This window comes from Lithobates pipiens, unplaced genomic scaffold, assembly GCF_037356315.1.
Source record: "Lithobates pipiens isolate NorthernLeopardFrog02 unplaced genomic scaffold, aLitPip1_a1.2 Scaffold_18, whole genome shotgun sequence".
In the NCBI taxonomy this organism is placed as follows: Eukaryota; Metazoa; Chordata; class Amphibia; order Anura; family Ranidae; genus Lithobates; species Lithobates pipiens.
In genome coordinates, this window is record NW_027507758.1 from 550,911,106 (window position 1) to 550,929,253 (window position 18,148).

An 18,148-nucleotide genomic window follows, 5' to 3' on the forward strand; every position below is an offset into this window, starting at 1 on the left:
CCCCCCCCCCCAAAGCACCTTGTCCCCATGTTGATGAGGACAAGGGCCTCTTCCTGACAACCCTGGCCGTTGGTTGTCGGGGTCTGCGGGCGGGGGGCTTATCGGAATCCGGGAGCCCCCTTTAATAAGGGGGCCCCCGGATACCGGCCCCCCACCCTATGTGAATGAGTATGGGGTACAATGTACCCCTACCCATTCACCTGTAAAATAAAAGTACAAAAAAAACACAACACACGAGATAAAATACTTTATTGCACAGCTCCGGGGGTCTTCCGTCTTCGGGGGTCTTCTCGCCGGACTCCTCCGCTATCTTCTTGCAGCTCTTTTGCTAGCGGAGGAGTCCGGCTTTCTTCCTCGCCGCCGGCCTCTTCTTCCGACTTCGGGGGTCTTGTCCCCCTCTTCGGTTCTTCTGCCGGGCCACCACGCCTTCTTATAGCTCTTTTACAGGCGGTGGCCCGGTCCTCTGTCGCCGCCGCCGCCTTCCGTTCTTCTTCTTCTTCTTCTTCTTCTTCTCCAGGAGATGTTGACTCGACGATCTCTCCGGCCGCAATGCCAGGGACGCGCTGCGCTGCCACTTATATAGGGACAAGGGGCGGTGTCACATGGGTTTATGTCACATGGGTTGGTCACATGGGTTGATGTCACATGGCGACAGTCCCAGCATCCTCCGGGACTGTGACATCGTAAGGGGGCGGGGTCACCATGTGACACCAACCTATGTGACATAAACCCATGTGACACCGCCCCTTGTCCCTATATAAGTGGCAGCGCGTCCCTGGCATTGCGGCCGGAGAGATCGTCGAGTCAACATCTCCTGGAGAAGAAGAAGAAGAAAAACGGAAGGCGGCGGCGGCGACAGAAGACCGGGCCACCGCCTGTAAAAGAGCTATAAGAAGGCGCGGTGGCCCGGCAGAAGAACCGAAGAGGGGGACAAGACCCCCGAAGTTGGAAGAAGAGGCTGGCGGCGAGGAAGAAAGCCGGACTCCTCCGCTAGCAAAAGAGCTACAAGAAGATAGCGGAGGAGTCCGGCGAGAAGACCCCCGAAGACGGAAGACCCCCGGAGCTGTGCAATAAAGTATTTTATCTTGTGTGTTGTGTCTTTTTTGTACTTTTATTTTACAGGTGAATGGGTAGGGGTACATTGTACCCCATACTCATTCACATAGGGTGGGGGGGGGCCGGTATCCAGGGGCCCCCTTATTAAAGGGGGCTCCCGGATTCCGATAAGCCCCCCGCCCGCAGACCCCGACAACCAACGGCCAGGGTTGTCGGGAAGAGGCCCTTGTCCTCATCAACATGGGGACAAGGTGCTTTGGGGTGGGGGGGGCGCGCGGCCCCCCCTTCCCCAAGGCACCCCCCATGTTGAGGGCACGCGGCCTGGTAGGGCTCAGGAGGGGGGGGGCGCTCGCTCGCCCCCCCCTTTCCTGGCCGGCCGGATAGCGTGCTCGGACAAGGGTCTGTTGTGGACTTGGGGGGGACCCCCACGCCGTTTTTTTTCGACGTTGGGGTTCCCCTTTAAGTCCATACCAGGCGGCGGGGCCAGCGACATCTCCTTCGCGGGCCCCGCCTACCTGGAGACCCGCTCAAAATGAGCGGACTTTTCTCCGGGCGGGAAAAGTCCGCTCATTTCAAAAGTACGTGGGCTGGCATACACACGGCCGGATTGTCCGCCGAAATGCGAGTCCGGCGGGAAGATTGGAGTGCAACACGGCATTCTAAGTCCGCCGTACTTTCGGGTCAAAAAAGTATGCCGGAGGCTACACGCGGGGGGGGGGGGGGGGATTGTTTGGCGGACTTGAGTTTGCCGGACTTTTCCACCGGATTGTTTGATCGTGTGTACACGGCATAAGAGTACAGAATAATGACCATTGGTTTTAGCTGTTAAAGATGAAGTAAACCCATGGATTCAAACAGTTAAAAAAAAGGCATGCCTGGAATGCTAACTGCACATTGGCTGTGCTCTCAGCCAAACTATCAAACCATCCAATGGCTGGTGTCATAACGAATCACATGTGCAGCACCATAGCAGTTGAAGATTAAACAGAGGCAAAGATGACAGCTTCCTTGGCTGAAAACGATAGGGGAGTTTACTTCCACTTTAATAAGTCGTTTGTAAGTTTTAGGAGAGCAGTTTCTGTGGAGTGCTGTGGACGAAATCCAGTCTGAAGGGGATCAAGAATGTTTCTCTGCTGAGTTTTTCCTTCAAATTTACCAAACCCATATAATATGAGATCAAACCTTAGGAGTTTAAATATGTATGCAATCAGGCAGGCCCTTGCACTACATGGTTTTGGTAAACCCGAAGGAAAAACGCAGCAGAAAAACTGATAGTGTGTATGGGGCTTAAATGTTCAAGGAGTTTGGTGGCAAAAGGGAGTAAGGAGATGGGAGGTCTTAGGTTGTTAAGATTAGTGGGGTCCAGTGAGGTCTTTTTTGGTAATGAGAGTGACTAGCCTTGTGGAAGATGCCAGTAGAGAGGGAGAGGTTGAAGATATGAGTTAAAGAGTGTAGTATAGAGTCCGAGGGTGACTGTAGTATTTGAGAAGGAACAGGGTCCAGCGGGCATGAGGTTTGGTGGGTGTTAGAAAAAAGTTTATTGACTTCCTCTGTAGTAGCTGTGTTAAACAAGGGAAGTAGAGATCTCATCATCACCTGCAACAAGTTGCTTGTTCAATCTAACAACATATGGGTCAAATTCCAATTATACTTCGGATAACAGCAATGCTAGTGGTGTATTGGATTGTATCAAGGGCTCATTAGGGTATATAAATGGTCTATGAATCATTGCAAGCAATTACAATTGTTTAAAATATTTTTTTAATAGTTTTTTTATCATTTGCCATCATTTTTGAGATTTTTAATGTAAAAAAAAATAGGGCACCTTTAATAACGCTTATAAACTGTACCAGCGTCTTGACGCATTTAGCCGCGTTTAGGCATCTAAATGGAGTGTTAGGATTAACAGGAATATTGAAGTCATCAAGAATGATCATGGACAAGTCTTTCTTTACACCAAAGCATTTTCTGTTTTTCAGAATGTCAGTCACCCTCCTCCCTTTCACTTATGACACAGCGCTGCCAAGGCAAAAGGAGCTGCAGCATCTATGCCAGCACCTATGAATTTGGAGACCCTTGTCATTCTGGAGTCCGGAAGCACCTGAATGTCATCTACACCTGTGGTGAGTCTTTGGCTGCATTCTTTATTCACAGTTGGCTTTTCGTTATCTGCTGTGCAGAGTGTGCCAGATTCCTGGCACTTCTACCAGCCCAATCCAAATAAGGTGGTCTTGCTTTACATGCCATTTTCTGTGACTCAAGATATGGGACACGTAAAGTGACAACCACATAATAAAACCTGTGAAGGGCTGGCAGATTTGCGTATCACTGTGTCGAAGATAACAAAATCTTTATATAGGTAAAAGTGTATTTTTCCATGGTCCAACGGGATGGAGGTTATGGGGGGAGATGGTTACCTGCTATTCACGAGTAAATTTGATAGGTGGAATTATCTCTCATCTTTCTTGGTGCTCTTGATAAAACTGTTTTTTGAGTAAAATTACTATAGTTTTCATGCATTTTGGAAACCAACCCAAACATCTTGATGGATCAGGACTTCCAACATTAGTAACTACTGGAGAACCTCTATCCACCACATTAGTTAAGAGAGGTTGTGGACCCTGTACAAATTAGGTCCAAGACCAAGTTGAGTGAACTTCCAGCTGTTAGCAACTGCTGGAGAACCCCTGCTTACCACTATGGGTAACAGTGACTGTTGCTAATAGGTCGGTTCTGAGACACAGTTGAGTGGACTTCCAGCTTGATGTTCAGGACTTCCAACAGTTAGTAACTGCTGAAGAACATCAATGTGCCACAATAGGTAGAAAAGGTTGTGGATAAAAGCACACGTCATGGCTGAGACTCAGCTGAGTGGACTCCCAGCTGTAAGTAACTGTAAGGGAACCACTATTCACCCTTATGAGTAATAGAAGTTGTTAACACAGTATCGGACAGAGCTGAGACCCAACTGAGTGGGCACAAAATGCTGATAGGTCGCTGCATCTGCTGTCCTGCAACCAGCATATTATGAAGGGAAAACAAAATGGGAGCAGATGTGCTTGGCAAGCAATGAAATTCTAGCTTTCATTTTCAAAGCTTAACTGATCAGGCGGAAGATAGAAGTCGATTGGTTCCCATGCACAGCTGCTTCAGCTTTGATGAATCCCCCCGTGTTTGTTTGCTGAATACAGGTACTTATATAGAGCCATCAATTTACAAAGCTCTTTAGATATATATCGTACATTCACATTAGTCCCTGCCCTCAAGTAGGCTACAATCAAAAGTCCCTAACTCACATTCTTATAGACACATACTAGTGCCAGTTTAGACAGGTGCCAATTAACCTACCAGCATGTCTTTTGGAATCTGGGAGGAAACCCACACAGGCACAGGGAGAACATGTGAATTCCGTGCAGGTAGTGTCATGGTTGGGATTTGAACCAACGACCCTAGTGCTGCTAAGCAGAGTACTAATCACTTAGCCGCAGTGCAACCTATTGTTACCCACAGAGATAAATAGAGGTTTTACTACAACCAATAATGGATGTCAGAGTAGGGGAAAGATAGGCTTTATTGGAGTGTTTAAAAAAAAATGTGGTCATGGAGCCTTAGGCTGGGTTCACATTAGTGCGCTATGCGACATCGCATTTGATTCGCACCACATTCCTGTGCAAATCGCATTCGATGTCTGTGTGATGCAAATTCAGCCATAGAGATACAGGGTCGTGCAGGACCCTTTTGTTGGTCTGCACCAGAATCAGATCGCATTGGGTGTTTACCCCCAGGTGATCCGATTCATGTCCGAACTGACAGTTTGCACTGCTTTATGTGAACCATTCTGGAGGTGTCATTAACTTTATATTGATACTCCCAGCGCCTCCCATATGGCAGTGTTAACAGCCTATGAGTCAGGTGTGATGTGGGAACCTGCAGTGGATTCACAGGGCTTCCCGCATCACACCAAGTGAACCAAGTCTTAGTCTCCATGCACACTGGAGCTCATAAACTGCAGTTTATTGGAGTTTGGGCGTTTTTTTTTAAAAGCCCATAAACTCCACTCTATGTTAGCCTATGTGTCCATGCACACATGGACGTTTTTTAGCTTTAATGAGCAGTGGAGTTTATGGGCTTTTTTCTGAACGCCAGAAATTCGCGTTCAAAGTACCATTTTTCGCCTCCAAAAAACGACAAACGCCAATAAACACTCATAAACGCTTATAAACGCTCATAAACATACGTTAATTAGTGTTCGGCATTCTATTTTTTCAATGCATTATGGGAGTTTGGAATGCACTGTGGGATTTTTGGAGTGTCCTTTGTGTATTTTTATTGAAAACGCCCATAAACGCTAACACTAATAAACGCTCATAAACGCTAGTACAAAACGCTGTTAAAAGCACCTTTTTCAACCAGCGTTTTCTGCCAGCAATCTGGTGTCCAGAAAAAGCATTTTTGAGCTTCAGTGTGCATGGAGGCTTAAGCTGGACATAGATGGACTGAAATTCAGCTGGTTCAGCAGGGACTGGTCAAATTTTGACCCATCTTTGGCCCTTCCCATTCCAGAGAAGACTATCTGTTGGAAAATTTACTTTTAATCAGTGTATTCCCACTAGAGAGAAGTCAATCGAATGACCAGCTTCTCTTAAATAGGAATATTGTAAATTTTTAATTCATTCAGCGCATGCAGCACTGTTCAGTGTATTCTGACAGCAGAGTCCCCAATGTTTGAACACAATAACAGTAGGAAGGATTCCTTTATCCACCTCACTTGTGTGGATGGGGGAGTCCGTTCAGATTATTATTATTTTTTTATCAGCCTGCTAGCTTATTGAAAAAATGATCCATGTATTGCCATTGGCCAGCCTTAAAGGCCAATTTTATTTATTAATTATTATTTTTATTTTGGAGTTTTAACCCCTGTAGGGTCTTTATTGCTTTCTATATCCTGGCTAGGTAGAGTACATTTATTTGTTTCTTTCCGTTTGTCTGGTGACCATTGTCACCAGAATTCAAATTAAAAAATTTGATCTGTCACAGAAGGGGAATGGGTGTAAAATATTCCAATAGGAACACAGGTTGTGGTGGCAACTGTTTTGGATTTTCCTCATTTTGACAATATGTCTCACTTCCTACTGTGTCTAAAGTACAGGAAGTGAAGACAAAGCTCTGCAATAACCACCGATGGCCTAAATCCCATGACAGGTTTTACACCAGTTTTAAAAAAAGTTGGCTCTAAAAATACTTTAACTGTTCACAGCCTTTGACATCTACAAATTCTAACATACAAAGCACTCCGATTAGTATGTCATTGTCCTGAGAACACACCCGTGGACTGGAGTCTAAACATGAACTCCTTGTAGACAACTAATGACTGGTAGTAAGAGCTATTCTTGTGTGAATGAAAGGCCAGGTAACACTATCCTTCTCTAACCTTGCCACTTCCAGCACTTGCTTCTTTTGAGCTGTTTGTTCCAGTGGAGAAAGGAACACCTCTTCGTAATAAAGAGATGGGGTGCAGCTGTCACAGTATCATGTTAACATATTTCCAGCCGTCCCAACACAGCCTGTTATTTGGTGATCAGTAGCTGGAAAGGTATCTGTGTCAGTGACCGGCAAACTTGAAAGAAATTACGTTGGTGTGTTTATCTCATTAATGGAGAAAACATATATCCTGTGCGTCACCTGAAACATGTGATTATGATCAAATGTGTATACACCAAAGGCCTTATGTCCAAATCGTTTTCTTCTTACATCTGGTTAAAAAAAAAAAAAAAATGCTATTGACAAATGTATTCTTAACTCAAAAAGTACTTGCTACTTTTTCTCCCGGACTCCATTTGTTTTGTTTTTTGCAGTGATTCAACTTCCTGCTAGAAGGTGACTACATTTCTTCTCCATGGAGTGATGGACTAGGGACTTTTGAGTTGTGTGGCAGTGCACATGACAGCTACTAAAGCTGGTCATACATGGACCAAAATTTGGCCGGTTTAGCCGAGACCAGCCAAATTCTCATACATGTGTGGCCACTGTGGTTTTAACATAAGCTAATTTGCCAATTGGCTTCTGTTAAACCACCCTTTTGGTGTATTTTTGATTGTACAGGCAATAGGCTGCAGCGCTAGTTTGTGTACTCTGATGGCGGGGGAGTCTTCCTGGTGTCAGAATACAAAGATGCAAAAACAAAAATGTAAAATTTTGGATAGTTTAGCACTCCATATATGTGATGGCTGTATTCATTTGTTTTTTGAATTTTTACCAGATAATTTTAGCAGTAACACACTTCCTGTCTTAAGGGGGTACACACTATGAGAAAATTGGAAGAAAAATTCTGTACGAGGCACAATCGTTCCTTTTCCGTATAGCGTGTATGACATTCGATTCAGACTTTGCAAATTAAAATTTCCAAAAGGACAAACTCCAAAGTTTTTTTCTTACCTGAACAGAATGAAATATTTTCGTTCAATGTGTACCGTCTTCATATAATTTTCATATGAGCAAAATTAGAAACCAAAGACTGCTGATCAGAAACAAACAACAAAAAACAACAAAAAAAAGCCTTTGTTGTACGAGAATTGTTGTCCATTTTTTTTTTTTCTCACTTCTGGCTTGCTGTGAATCGATTTTCTTAGTGTGTACCCACCTCTAGTCTGACTACATTCACTGTACTGCATCATGAATACAGCATTCTCAGGAGCATCTCTCACCAGGGACACTACATTGAGCATGCATGGTTTCCCTGTATTTGTGAAGTTTTCACAAAAAATTGGAGCACTGTGCAATCATAGGAGACTAATCTCCACTACAGACTACTTGTGTAATTTATTCCAAAGTGAGCCACTTGTTCCATTGATTTTGCAACTGATTGCTGCTAATAGTAATTACATTCTAGTGATTTTAGCAGCTGGATTGGGCTTTTAAAATAATTACGGGTAAATGAGGCCATACAACATACATGGTGGGAGTATTTCTGTGACTGGGAGACATATTTACAATGTACAAGCATCAATAGTCAACGTACAAGCATCAATAGTCAACGTACAGACATCAATAGTCATAGTCAACTTGGAGGCATCAATAGTCAATGTACAGGCATCAATAGTCAATGTACAGGCATCAATAGTCAATGTACAGTCATCAATGGTCAAGGTACAAGCATCAATAGTCAACGTACAAGCATCAATAGTCAACGTACAGACATCAATAGTCATAGTCAACTTGGAGGCATCAATAGTCAACGTACAAGCATCAATAGTCAACGTACAGGCATCAATAGTCAATGTACAGTCATCAATGGTCAAGGTACAAGCATCAATAGTTAACGTACAGGCATCAATAGTCAACGTACAAGCATCAATAGTCAACGTACAGTCATCGATGGTCAAGGTACAAGCATCAATAGTCAGTGTACAAGCATCAATAGTCGACGTACAGTCATCGATGGTCAACGTACAGGCATCAATAGTCAACCTACAGGCACCCAGGTACACACTATTCGCTTTCCATTCAACTCTGTGGGAGGCCAAAGAAAATAAAAATAAAAAACACACACACACCCCTCCGGTCAGAGCCGATATACTAACCATGCAAGGTTAGTAAAGAGATTTCATGGCTTTATGCATTATGTGCATGAGACCTTTCTGTAGCCTTCATTCACACAGGTATCCGCCGTGTGATTTTGCAATTCTTGATGTTGGAAAACTAGCTGCAAGCACACAGCATTCACAAACAGTAGCGGCCAGATATCTACTTCTCTAAGAATCAATGGCTGCAGCTATTCGCACATAATGGCTCATCTCATCTGAGTGGATAAATGTAATTAGGGTCTATGACCGACCCTGAACCCAGACAGCTTACGCCCAGGCATGGTGTTTCTGCAGCTAATCTCCCAGTTTGTATGCAGCAATTGGCTGTGAATGTAGCAGCCTATTTGCTCTCATTCGCCCCTTTGAATGGGTTTTTACGTGTTTTGCTGACAAAATAAAATCTCTGCCTGCTGGTCATATATAATATATTATATACAATGCATGGAGAAAACTTCACACAAATACAGGGAAACTATGCATGCGCAGTGTAGTGTCCCTGGTGAGTGCTGCACCCAGTACTAGAGAGCTACAAAGGAGCTATGACATGCTTTTTAAAGTGAAACAGCTGAGTTTTGGTTTACTCTGAGCAACATTTTTACCATGATAAAGACAAACTCAGAACGGTGGAGATTGGAGAACACCTGATATGCCCTGGAGCATTTCTCTACAAACATGTAATGCATTTCTCTTTGTAGACAGTGATGTGGGGGAATTACTTGGAGGTTCCAGGGACTGGGTATAAGCTAATAAAGCTTTGTGTCATTGCTAAAGATTTATTTCTGCTACATAGAGATTTGTACGGGCAAGCCCATTCAGGCTATCTAGACACTAATTTTATATATATATATATATATATATATATATATATATATATATATATATATATATATATATATACACAGTGCCTTACGAAAGTATTCGGCCCCCTTGAACTTTTTAACCTTTTGCCACATTTCAGGCTTCAAACATAAAGATATAACATTTTTATTTTTTGTGAAGAATCACCAACAAGTGGGACACAATTGTGAAGTGGAACGAAATCTATTGGATTTTTGAAACTTTTTTAACGAATAAAAAAATGAAAAGTGGGGCGTGCAAAATTATTCGGCCCCCTTGCGTTAATACTTTGTAGAGCCACCTTTTGCTGCGATTACAGCTGCAAGTCGCTTGGGGTATGTCTCTATCAGTTTTGCACATCGAGAGACTGAAATTCTTGCCCATTCTTCCTTGCAAAACAGCTCGAGCTCAGTGAGGTTGGATGGAGAGCGTTTGTGAACAGCAGTTTTCAGCTCTTTCCACAGATTCTCGATTGGATTCAGGTCTGGACTTTGACTTGGCCATTCTAACACCTGGATACGTTTATTTGTGAACCATTCCTTTGTAGATTTTGCTGTATGTTTGGGATCATTGTCTTGTTGGAAGATAAATCTCTGTCCCAGTTTTAGGTCTTTTGCAGACTCCAACAGGTTTTCATCCAGAATGGTCCTGTATTTGGCTGCATCAATCTTCCCCTCAATTTTAACCATCTTCCCTGACCCTGCTGAAGAAAAGCAGGCCCAAACCATGATGCTGCCACCACCATGTTTGACAGTGGGGGTGGTGTGTTGAGGGTGATGAGCTGTGTTGCTTTTACGCCAAACATATCGTTTTGCATTGTGGGCAAAAAGTTTGATTTTGGTTTCATCTGACCAGAGCACCTTCTTCCACATGTTTGGTGTGTCTCCCAGGTGGCTTGTGGCAAACTTTAGACGAGACTTTTTATGGATATCTTTGAGAAATGGCTTTATTCTTGCCACTCTTCCATAAAGGCCAGATTTGTGCAGTGTACGACTGATTGTTGTCCTATGGACAGACTCTCCCACCTCAGCTGTAGTTCTCTGCAGTTCATCCAGAGTGATCATGGGCCTCTTGGCTGCATCTCTGATTAGTCTTCTCCTTGTCTGAGCTGAAAGTTTAGAGGGACGGCCAGGTCTTGGTAGATTTGCAGTGGTTTGAGCCTTGAAATGTTGTGATGTAACCACTTTAAATAAACACTATTTTTTTTTAGAGATCCCTGGCATGTTGGTCCTTGCTGATGCCAACCTATTGACCGTTGCTACAGCACCCTCTTTTGGCATTGCCCAGAAACATGACCGATACAAATATTTTGAGTAGACATTAGTTGTGGTGTGTGAAAGACTGGTTTGCCAACTTATTTGTAGCAATGGGAAGTCCTCTTCCTTTCATTCTTCTTCCTCCCCCCTCTTTTATTTATTTTTCTCTCTCTTGCTTTATTCCCTTTTTGCTTTCTCCCCCCCCCCCCTTTCCTACGTATGTACCCTCCCTCCCTCGCATGTACCCACCCTCCCTCCCCCTCTCTTCTTCTTTTTCCTTTTCTTCTCTTTCCTCTTTTCTACCCTATTTGTCCTTAGAAGTTCTTTTCTGCTTCTCCATAGAAGTTGGTTCTTGCAGACTGCACAGTTTACTGATGTTGTGTCCTGATATATGAAGAACTTTTCACTCTGGTTAGGACATTTATAGGCCATTATAATAATTCATTCTTAATGGTAACACACTTCCTCATGACTAGGGTATTAATAGCACATTCCAGTTAATGGCGTGGTGTACCACAACAAATGTCTGTAAATCGGCCCTTATTTTGAGGCCCTTGTGTAGTAGCTTCCTCTGAGTCACACAATGACTCGTTTACATTGCTCAACCTGCTGCATATACATCAAAGTCACCCGGCACCTTTACAGAGAGGCCCTCATCATTTCCCATAACCTTGCAAGCTGATACTGGGGTGAGCAAGTGAAGGTTATGGAAAGCATCTGGGCTAGAGGTATGAGGGCTGTTCCTCCCGAATTCCTCTGCAGCCTCAGATTAGATTACTTATGGAAGATGATGAGAGAAGATTCAGATTATGACACATCTCTCTTATGTCTATTTCATTGTTTTCCTGGCAGCTGCTGTTTGACACATCAGACACTGGTTCTTTGTAACTTGGTGTGTTATTTCCCACAAGGCACTTGTAGGCATGAACCTATGACGGGAGGATAAAGAAGAAAAGTAAAGCAAACAAAACACAATATTGACATTATTTTGTATACTTCCTTCATATTTTCTTGCTGACTATTTGTGGGGAAATGAAGGAGCAAGACCAGAACGGTTGGGGTGGATGCTTAGAGAATTCATAGGACTCTATAGATCAGGGGTAGGGAACCTCGGCTCTCCAGCGGTTTTGAAACTACAAATCCCATCATGCCTCTGCCTCTAGCAGTCATGCTAGGGTCTTGCAATGTCTCATGGGAGTTTTAGTTTAAAAACAGCTGGAGAGCCAAGGTTCCCTACCCCTGCTATAGATTATCACATCATTCGGATTTTCAGATAATAATAAGGTGTTGACAAAAATTGGAATGCTATGTATGCAATGTATAATGTATTTCACTAGTGCTTTATCAGGGTGGCCATATTCAGGGCCTAATTTCCATCACTGAAGCCTGAAGCCCAATAGGTTCACCAAAGAGTTCCCATGCAAGAACAATTTGTGCCCCCCTCCCTCCTCCACATGATCCACAAGATCTCTGTGACATCCGTGCCCAACTCGCATTTAGGAAAAAGGGCCCTTATGACCCACAGAGCCCTTTGTGCAGGCGCAGTCCACTACTGCTGTAAGCACACAACCTTTGGTGCTGAAATCAACCCCTTTGTAATAGGACCACCACTGCTACAGAGAATTGTCTTGTTCTATTGGTCCTTATCTAGCTTACAATATCAGGTCAAGAAGCTTATACTTATGTGTGCATGTAGCATCCGCATCTGCTACCTGCACACATAGAGGTTCTGAGACCAGGGCCAGGACAAACGGGTGAGGGTAGAAGGAGGGTGCAACTAGGGTTGCCACCTCATCCCTTTAAGCCCAAACACATATGAATTACACAAGTTCTGAGGCTAATTTAATGCAGATAATGCACCAAGTGAGTTTAATTACCACCTTAATCAGCCACAGAACCTGTGTAATTAATATGTAATTAATATGTGTTCGGTTTTAAAGGGATGAGGTGGCAACCCTAGGTGCAGCACCCTCACATGCTGGGGTGGGGGGTCAACACACACATGCTCCAGATCAGTGGTGGGCAACTGGTGGATCACAGCCTCCCTTTTACCTGCTTGTAGCTTTGTCTGCTCTGACAACTACTGCTGTCACACCATGCTCCCACAAACCCATTGACTGTCCTCAAGCCAACCATGAATAAAGCACCATTCATGGACAATCATCCATCAACACACCTCTATCTGCTAGATAGCATGTGCTGGCCAAACATATGCAGTGTACCCTCCATGCCATTTATTGGAAGCTGGAGCATGGGAGAAAATTGTGGAGAACAAGCTAGTACCAGAGCATGCAGTGGTACGCCCATCTAGATCATGCATTAAGAAAGGGGGAGGGGGTGGGGCACAGTTCCACATCTACTCATGGGGTGCTGGATGACCATGTCCCAGCACAGACAGGAACTAATAGTAAATCTGGCCCTGGGCGATTTTTATAAAATAAGATTACAACCCAGCAGGTTTAAGGACTTTTCCCCTCTGATGCCCCATACACACGGTCGGACATTCCGACCACAAAATCCATCTGATTTTTTCCGACGGATTTTGGCTAAAACTTGCATACACATGGTCGCACAAAGTTGTCAGAAAATCTGATCGTTTGGAACGAGGTGACGTACAAAACGTATGACGGGACTACGTAGAGGCCTGTAGCCAATAGCTTTCGTCTCCAATTTTTTTCTGAGCATGCATGGCACTTTGTGCGTCGGAATTCTCTACACACGATCGGAAAAAGTCCAATCGGATTTTGTTGTCAGAAAATTTTAGATCCAGCTCTCAAACTTTTTCCATCAGAAATTCCGACAGAAAAAGTCCGATAGAGCCCACACACGATCGGATTTTCCAACAACATAATCCGATCTGACTTTTTCCGTTGGAATTTCCAACCATGTGTATGGGGTATAAGAGTGTTTTTGGCCATTTTTTACATTCACCTACGTGGCAGAATCCATTGAAAATAAAATAAAAATGTTTCCAGTAGGACCTGTTGTCACACCTGTGCATAGTATTGCAGTACATTGCAAAAAAAGCTCCTGCATGTTGCTGGACGCATTTTGTCCATCAAATCAATGTGGTTCTTTCAAAAATTTAGCACTGGGCTACACTCCTACAAAACGCCAGTGCACATTACATAGCTTACCTTGTTGTATGTGTTCTAGCATGATTGTGCCATTGGCCTAATTTTCACCCAAACTTTATGGGACTTCTACTGAAAATGTAATTTGCTTGGCTATAATTCTACTGCGCTGTTTTCAATACATTTGTGTCATGCACCTGGATCAGGCATGCAGACTGGGAAAGCTACAGAAGTCAAAGGTTCTTTTCTCCAATCTTAATCGCATTTGAGAAATGGGAAGTTGTCAATGGTAGCACTGTGCTTGTTTTTTTTTTTTTTTTACTGGTCAAGGTTTCCTTTTAAAGCTGAACATCAGGCAGATATAGTATTAGCAGGGCTTTTTTTCTTAGAGAATATGTGCAGGAACTCAGCCATGCCCGCTACACACACATACCTGCCAAATGGCATCAAATAGTAGCTCTTTCCTTTGCATACAACCCCCTCCCTCCACTGCCCTCATCTTCTCCCCCTCCTTAAAAGCTCCACCATCGGTCACATGTCTTACCTTTGTTGCAACATTAAGCTGAAACACCTATCCAGCTGTAGTACCTTCCAGCATACTATACTATACTATACTACAGTCACTTGCAAGGGAGATCATGCAGTAGGAGCACCAACAGTCAGTGGTCACCAGGGAAAAATGGAGACCACAGAGGGTGCAGCCTTGTAAAGGCAGAAGCTGGACTTCAGTGTTACCAAGTGGTAGTGGTGAGCAGGGAGCAAAAGACCTGAGCCAGAGGTGGTGGAACTGTGTTCCCCCTAGTTCCTGCTGAAAAAAGCCCTGAGTATTAGACGCACATTAATGCAGCTCTGTAATCTTTAAAGAGGAAGTAAACCCTGATGTGTTTACTTCCTCTTTCATTCCCTGCAAAGGTAAAGCATGATGGACTACTATGCATCGCATAGTAGCCCATTATGTGTCACTTACCTGACACAGGAGCCAGCGAAGTCACCGCTGTCCCCTGTAGTCCGGCACATCCATCTTCTCGGTGGGTCTCGCTGCTCCGCCGCTGTAATTCGGCGAAGCTGCGATTATAACACTCCTGCGCATGCGCACGGGAGCCGCCACTCGCGGCATATCGCCGTTGACCGTGACGCGCTCAGTGCGCCTGCGCGTCGCTGTCTACGGTGCCTGTCTTTTGGCAAATATCTCCTAAACCGTGGTTCACATTGATGCTTCTTTGAAATCCTGCTGCTTTTTCAGGTGCTACTTGGCTGACATCTGTGACATGTTATGCACAGATGTCAATGCAAGTCGCCACTTAAACTTCAAAAAATAGCAGAGGAACCTTTTTTCAAATTGGTGCGGTACCACAAAGTCGGAGTCGCACCGATTTGAACCGTTCTATTGCCGACAATAGGATGTGACTTGTCATGCGATTTGGAACTGTTAAATCGCATGACAAGTCGCACTGGTGTGAACAGGGGCTAAAAGTCCTTCTGAGAACAACATTTTAAGTTCACCACACATGCTACAAACACAATCTGTACAATCTCCTAACTTGGCCTGCAGAGTTTGGGAGGTGCAACCACTTGTTTTGCAGTTGCGGCATGGTCCTGCAATGTAAAATTGGCATTTACCAATTCAAAAGAGCAAAAAAAAAAAAAAAAAAGAAATCAGGATGCAGTAGCATCTCTCGAAAGCCTGTCAGCTGTTGCCCTACAGCCTCCGACAGCAAGCTATTGTAGATTGCTTTCTGGAGAGCAGTATGCACTTCACCTATCTAAAATACTTTTTTTTTATATATTATAGTGTCAGGGTCTCCTTTGGCAGGGTCGGGAAGGTTTGTTGTGTTTTTTTTCTTATTTATTTTATTTTTTCTTTATTGTTACAATAACAGTACTAGAATAGAAACTGATACGCTGTGGTCTGTTCCAGTCTCACTACATTATGTAATATGCATAATGTTAATGACTTTTCTGCTGTGCTGTGTTTTTCCAGGAGGTGGTGCTGTGGAGCAAGAAACAATTCTTATATGCAGAGGGGTGCCTTTCTGGTTCACTCTTTTCTCTGATAAATGTATGGATGTCACATTATGAAAGCCTAGAGGGGACAGATCTTTATTTCAGCACTGTTTTTCCTGTCATGGACACATGTGGGTTATATGCATAAAAAGCATTAAAGGGTTCCTGAAAAATGAAGGCTGTTTGTGACCTAGAGGCTTGCAGTTGCTCCTACGGTACTTGTCTGGGTCAGTGGCATCTATTAGAGTTTAGTACATCATAAATTCATTGCTTGCTGATCTCCAATACATGTTTACATGGATACACAACATGAGTAGTTGCTATGTATTATTAAAAAAAATCCAGATTTAGTTAAAATGCTAAAAATGTACAGTATCTCACGAAAGTGAGTACACCCCTCACATTTTTGTAAATATTTTATTCTATCTTTTCATGTGACAACACTGAAGAAATGACACTTTGCTACAATGTAAAGTAGTGAGTCTACACTCACTACTGAGGGTAAAGGTGATGGACTGGCCAAGCATGTCTCCAGACATAAACCCTATTGAGCATCTGTGGGGCATCCTCAAGCGGAAGATAGAGGAGAGCAAGGTCTCTAACATCCACCAGCTCTGTGATGTCATCATGAAGGAATGGAAGAAGAATCCAGTGGCAACCTGTGGAACTCGGGTGAACTCCATACCCAAAGAGGCTTAAAGCAGTGCTGGAAAATAATGGTGGCCACAATTGGTATTCACAATTTGGGCCCAATTTGGACACTTAGGGATGTACTCACTTTCATTGTCAGCGGTTTAGACATTAACGGCTGTGTGTTGAGTTATTTTGAGGGGACGGCAAATTTACACTGTTATACAAGCTGTACACTCACAACTTTACATTGTAGCAAAGTGTAATTTCTTCAGTGTTGTCACATGAAAAAATATAATAAAATATTGATAAAAATGTGAGTGGTGTACTCACTTTTGTGAGATACGGTATGTGTGTCTGTATGTATGTATCTAGTGTGCCTATATATAATATATGTGTGTGTGTATATGTTTATATATAATATATGCGTGTAAATATAATATGTGTGTGTGTATATGTAATGTGTGTGTGTGTATGTATGTATGTATATATATATATATATATATATATATATATATATATATATATATATATAAAATTATAATTACCGTACATTTTTTGTTTTTGATTACTGTGTGTGAATTTTACCGATTTTGTTTAAATCTACAGAAAGGTATGTAGTACAAATAAACTTCCTGATTGAATACAAACCACTTGGACAGTTGAAATCCTCCTAACTTTCATTTGACAAAAATTGTGTATTCAGATTGGAAAGTGTATGATGACCACTAAGTTAAGTATAAGCAGGCCGATGAGCTGCAGTTTTAAAACCCCCGACTGTCTACCCAAGCTAGGGCTGTACACATGCCATGACTGCAGCACTTTGCTTCGCAGCATTTGCATTTGGTTTTTAGTAGGTATTACTGTTGCTGAACATGATCCATTAAGATGAATAGAGCCATGCCAGAACTGACCTGCTGCCATATGCAATGTATGAGGGTTAAAGCAGGTGGTATAGAGGCAACATATCTCCTCCCCACCACCCGGTAAATGCCCTCTGAAAAGTGGTTTGGATTGGTTTCGGAAGGGAAGTAGTTTAGATATAGACGTGAACATGCCCTAAATCCTCAACATACCAGTGAGCTCACCTTACAAATGCAACAAATTGCCTTTTAAAAAAATGTATTTTTTTTAAGTGGTTGAAAAGTCTTTTTATTTATTTTAAAAAACATAACAAACCTGTTATACCTACCTGCTCTGTGCAACCATATTGCACAGAGCAGCCTTGAACCTCCTCTTCTAGTGTCCCCTGCCGACATTCTCCACTCCTTCTCTGTGCTCCATAATAGGAAGCCACTTGGTGGCGCACTTGCGGGCTCACTCCCAAGCCGGGCTGTGTGCATCCATAGACACACACAACATGACTCCCCACTTCCATCTCACAGGCTTTGACTGACAGAAGCAGGAGCTAGTGGCTCCCGCTGCTCTTAGCTAAGCTTGTGAGATCAGAGGAAGGAGAGAAGACCTGCAAACAGGCACAGCGCTGGATCAATAAAGGACTAAAGTAAGAATTTAGGGAGGTGGGGGGAGGAACAGCATCTGAAACGTGTTTTTTTTTTTACCTTAGTGCATAGAATGTATTAAGGTAAAACATCTTTTTGACTTTAGAACCACTTTAAGTTTTATTTTTTTATTCCTGAGTACAATAAACTACACAGGGGATGTACAATCCCCTATCACTTTAGTGTTCCCATGACATTACACATCT

At 43.2% G+C, this 18,148-nt stretch overlaps 1 protein-coding gene across 1 annotated transcript in view; it reads left to right on the forward strand.

Moving 5' to 3' along the window:
* LOC143988950 (protein eva-1 homolog C-like) overlaps window positions 1-18,148 on the forward strand; it is a 533,910-nt gene that overhangs the window by 251,851 nt on the left and 263,911 nt on the right. Inside the window, exon 5 of the mRNA XM_077488896.1 lies at window positions 3,036-3,179. Within this exon, the coding sequence (XP_077345022.1) occupies window positions 3,036-3,179 (144 nt within the window). The remainder of the gene's footprint in view (window positions 1-3,035; window positions 3,180-18,148) is intronic.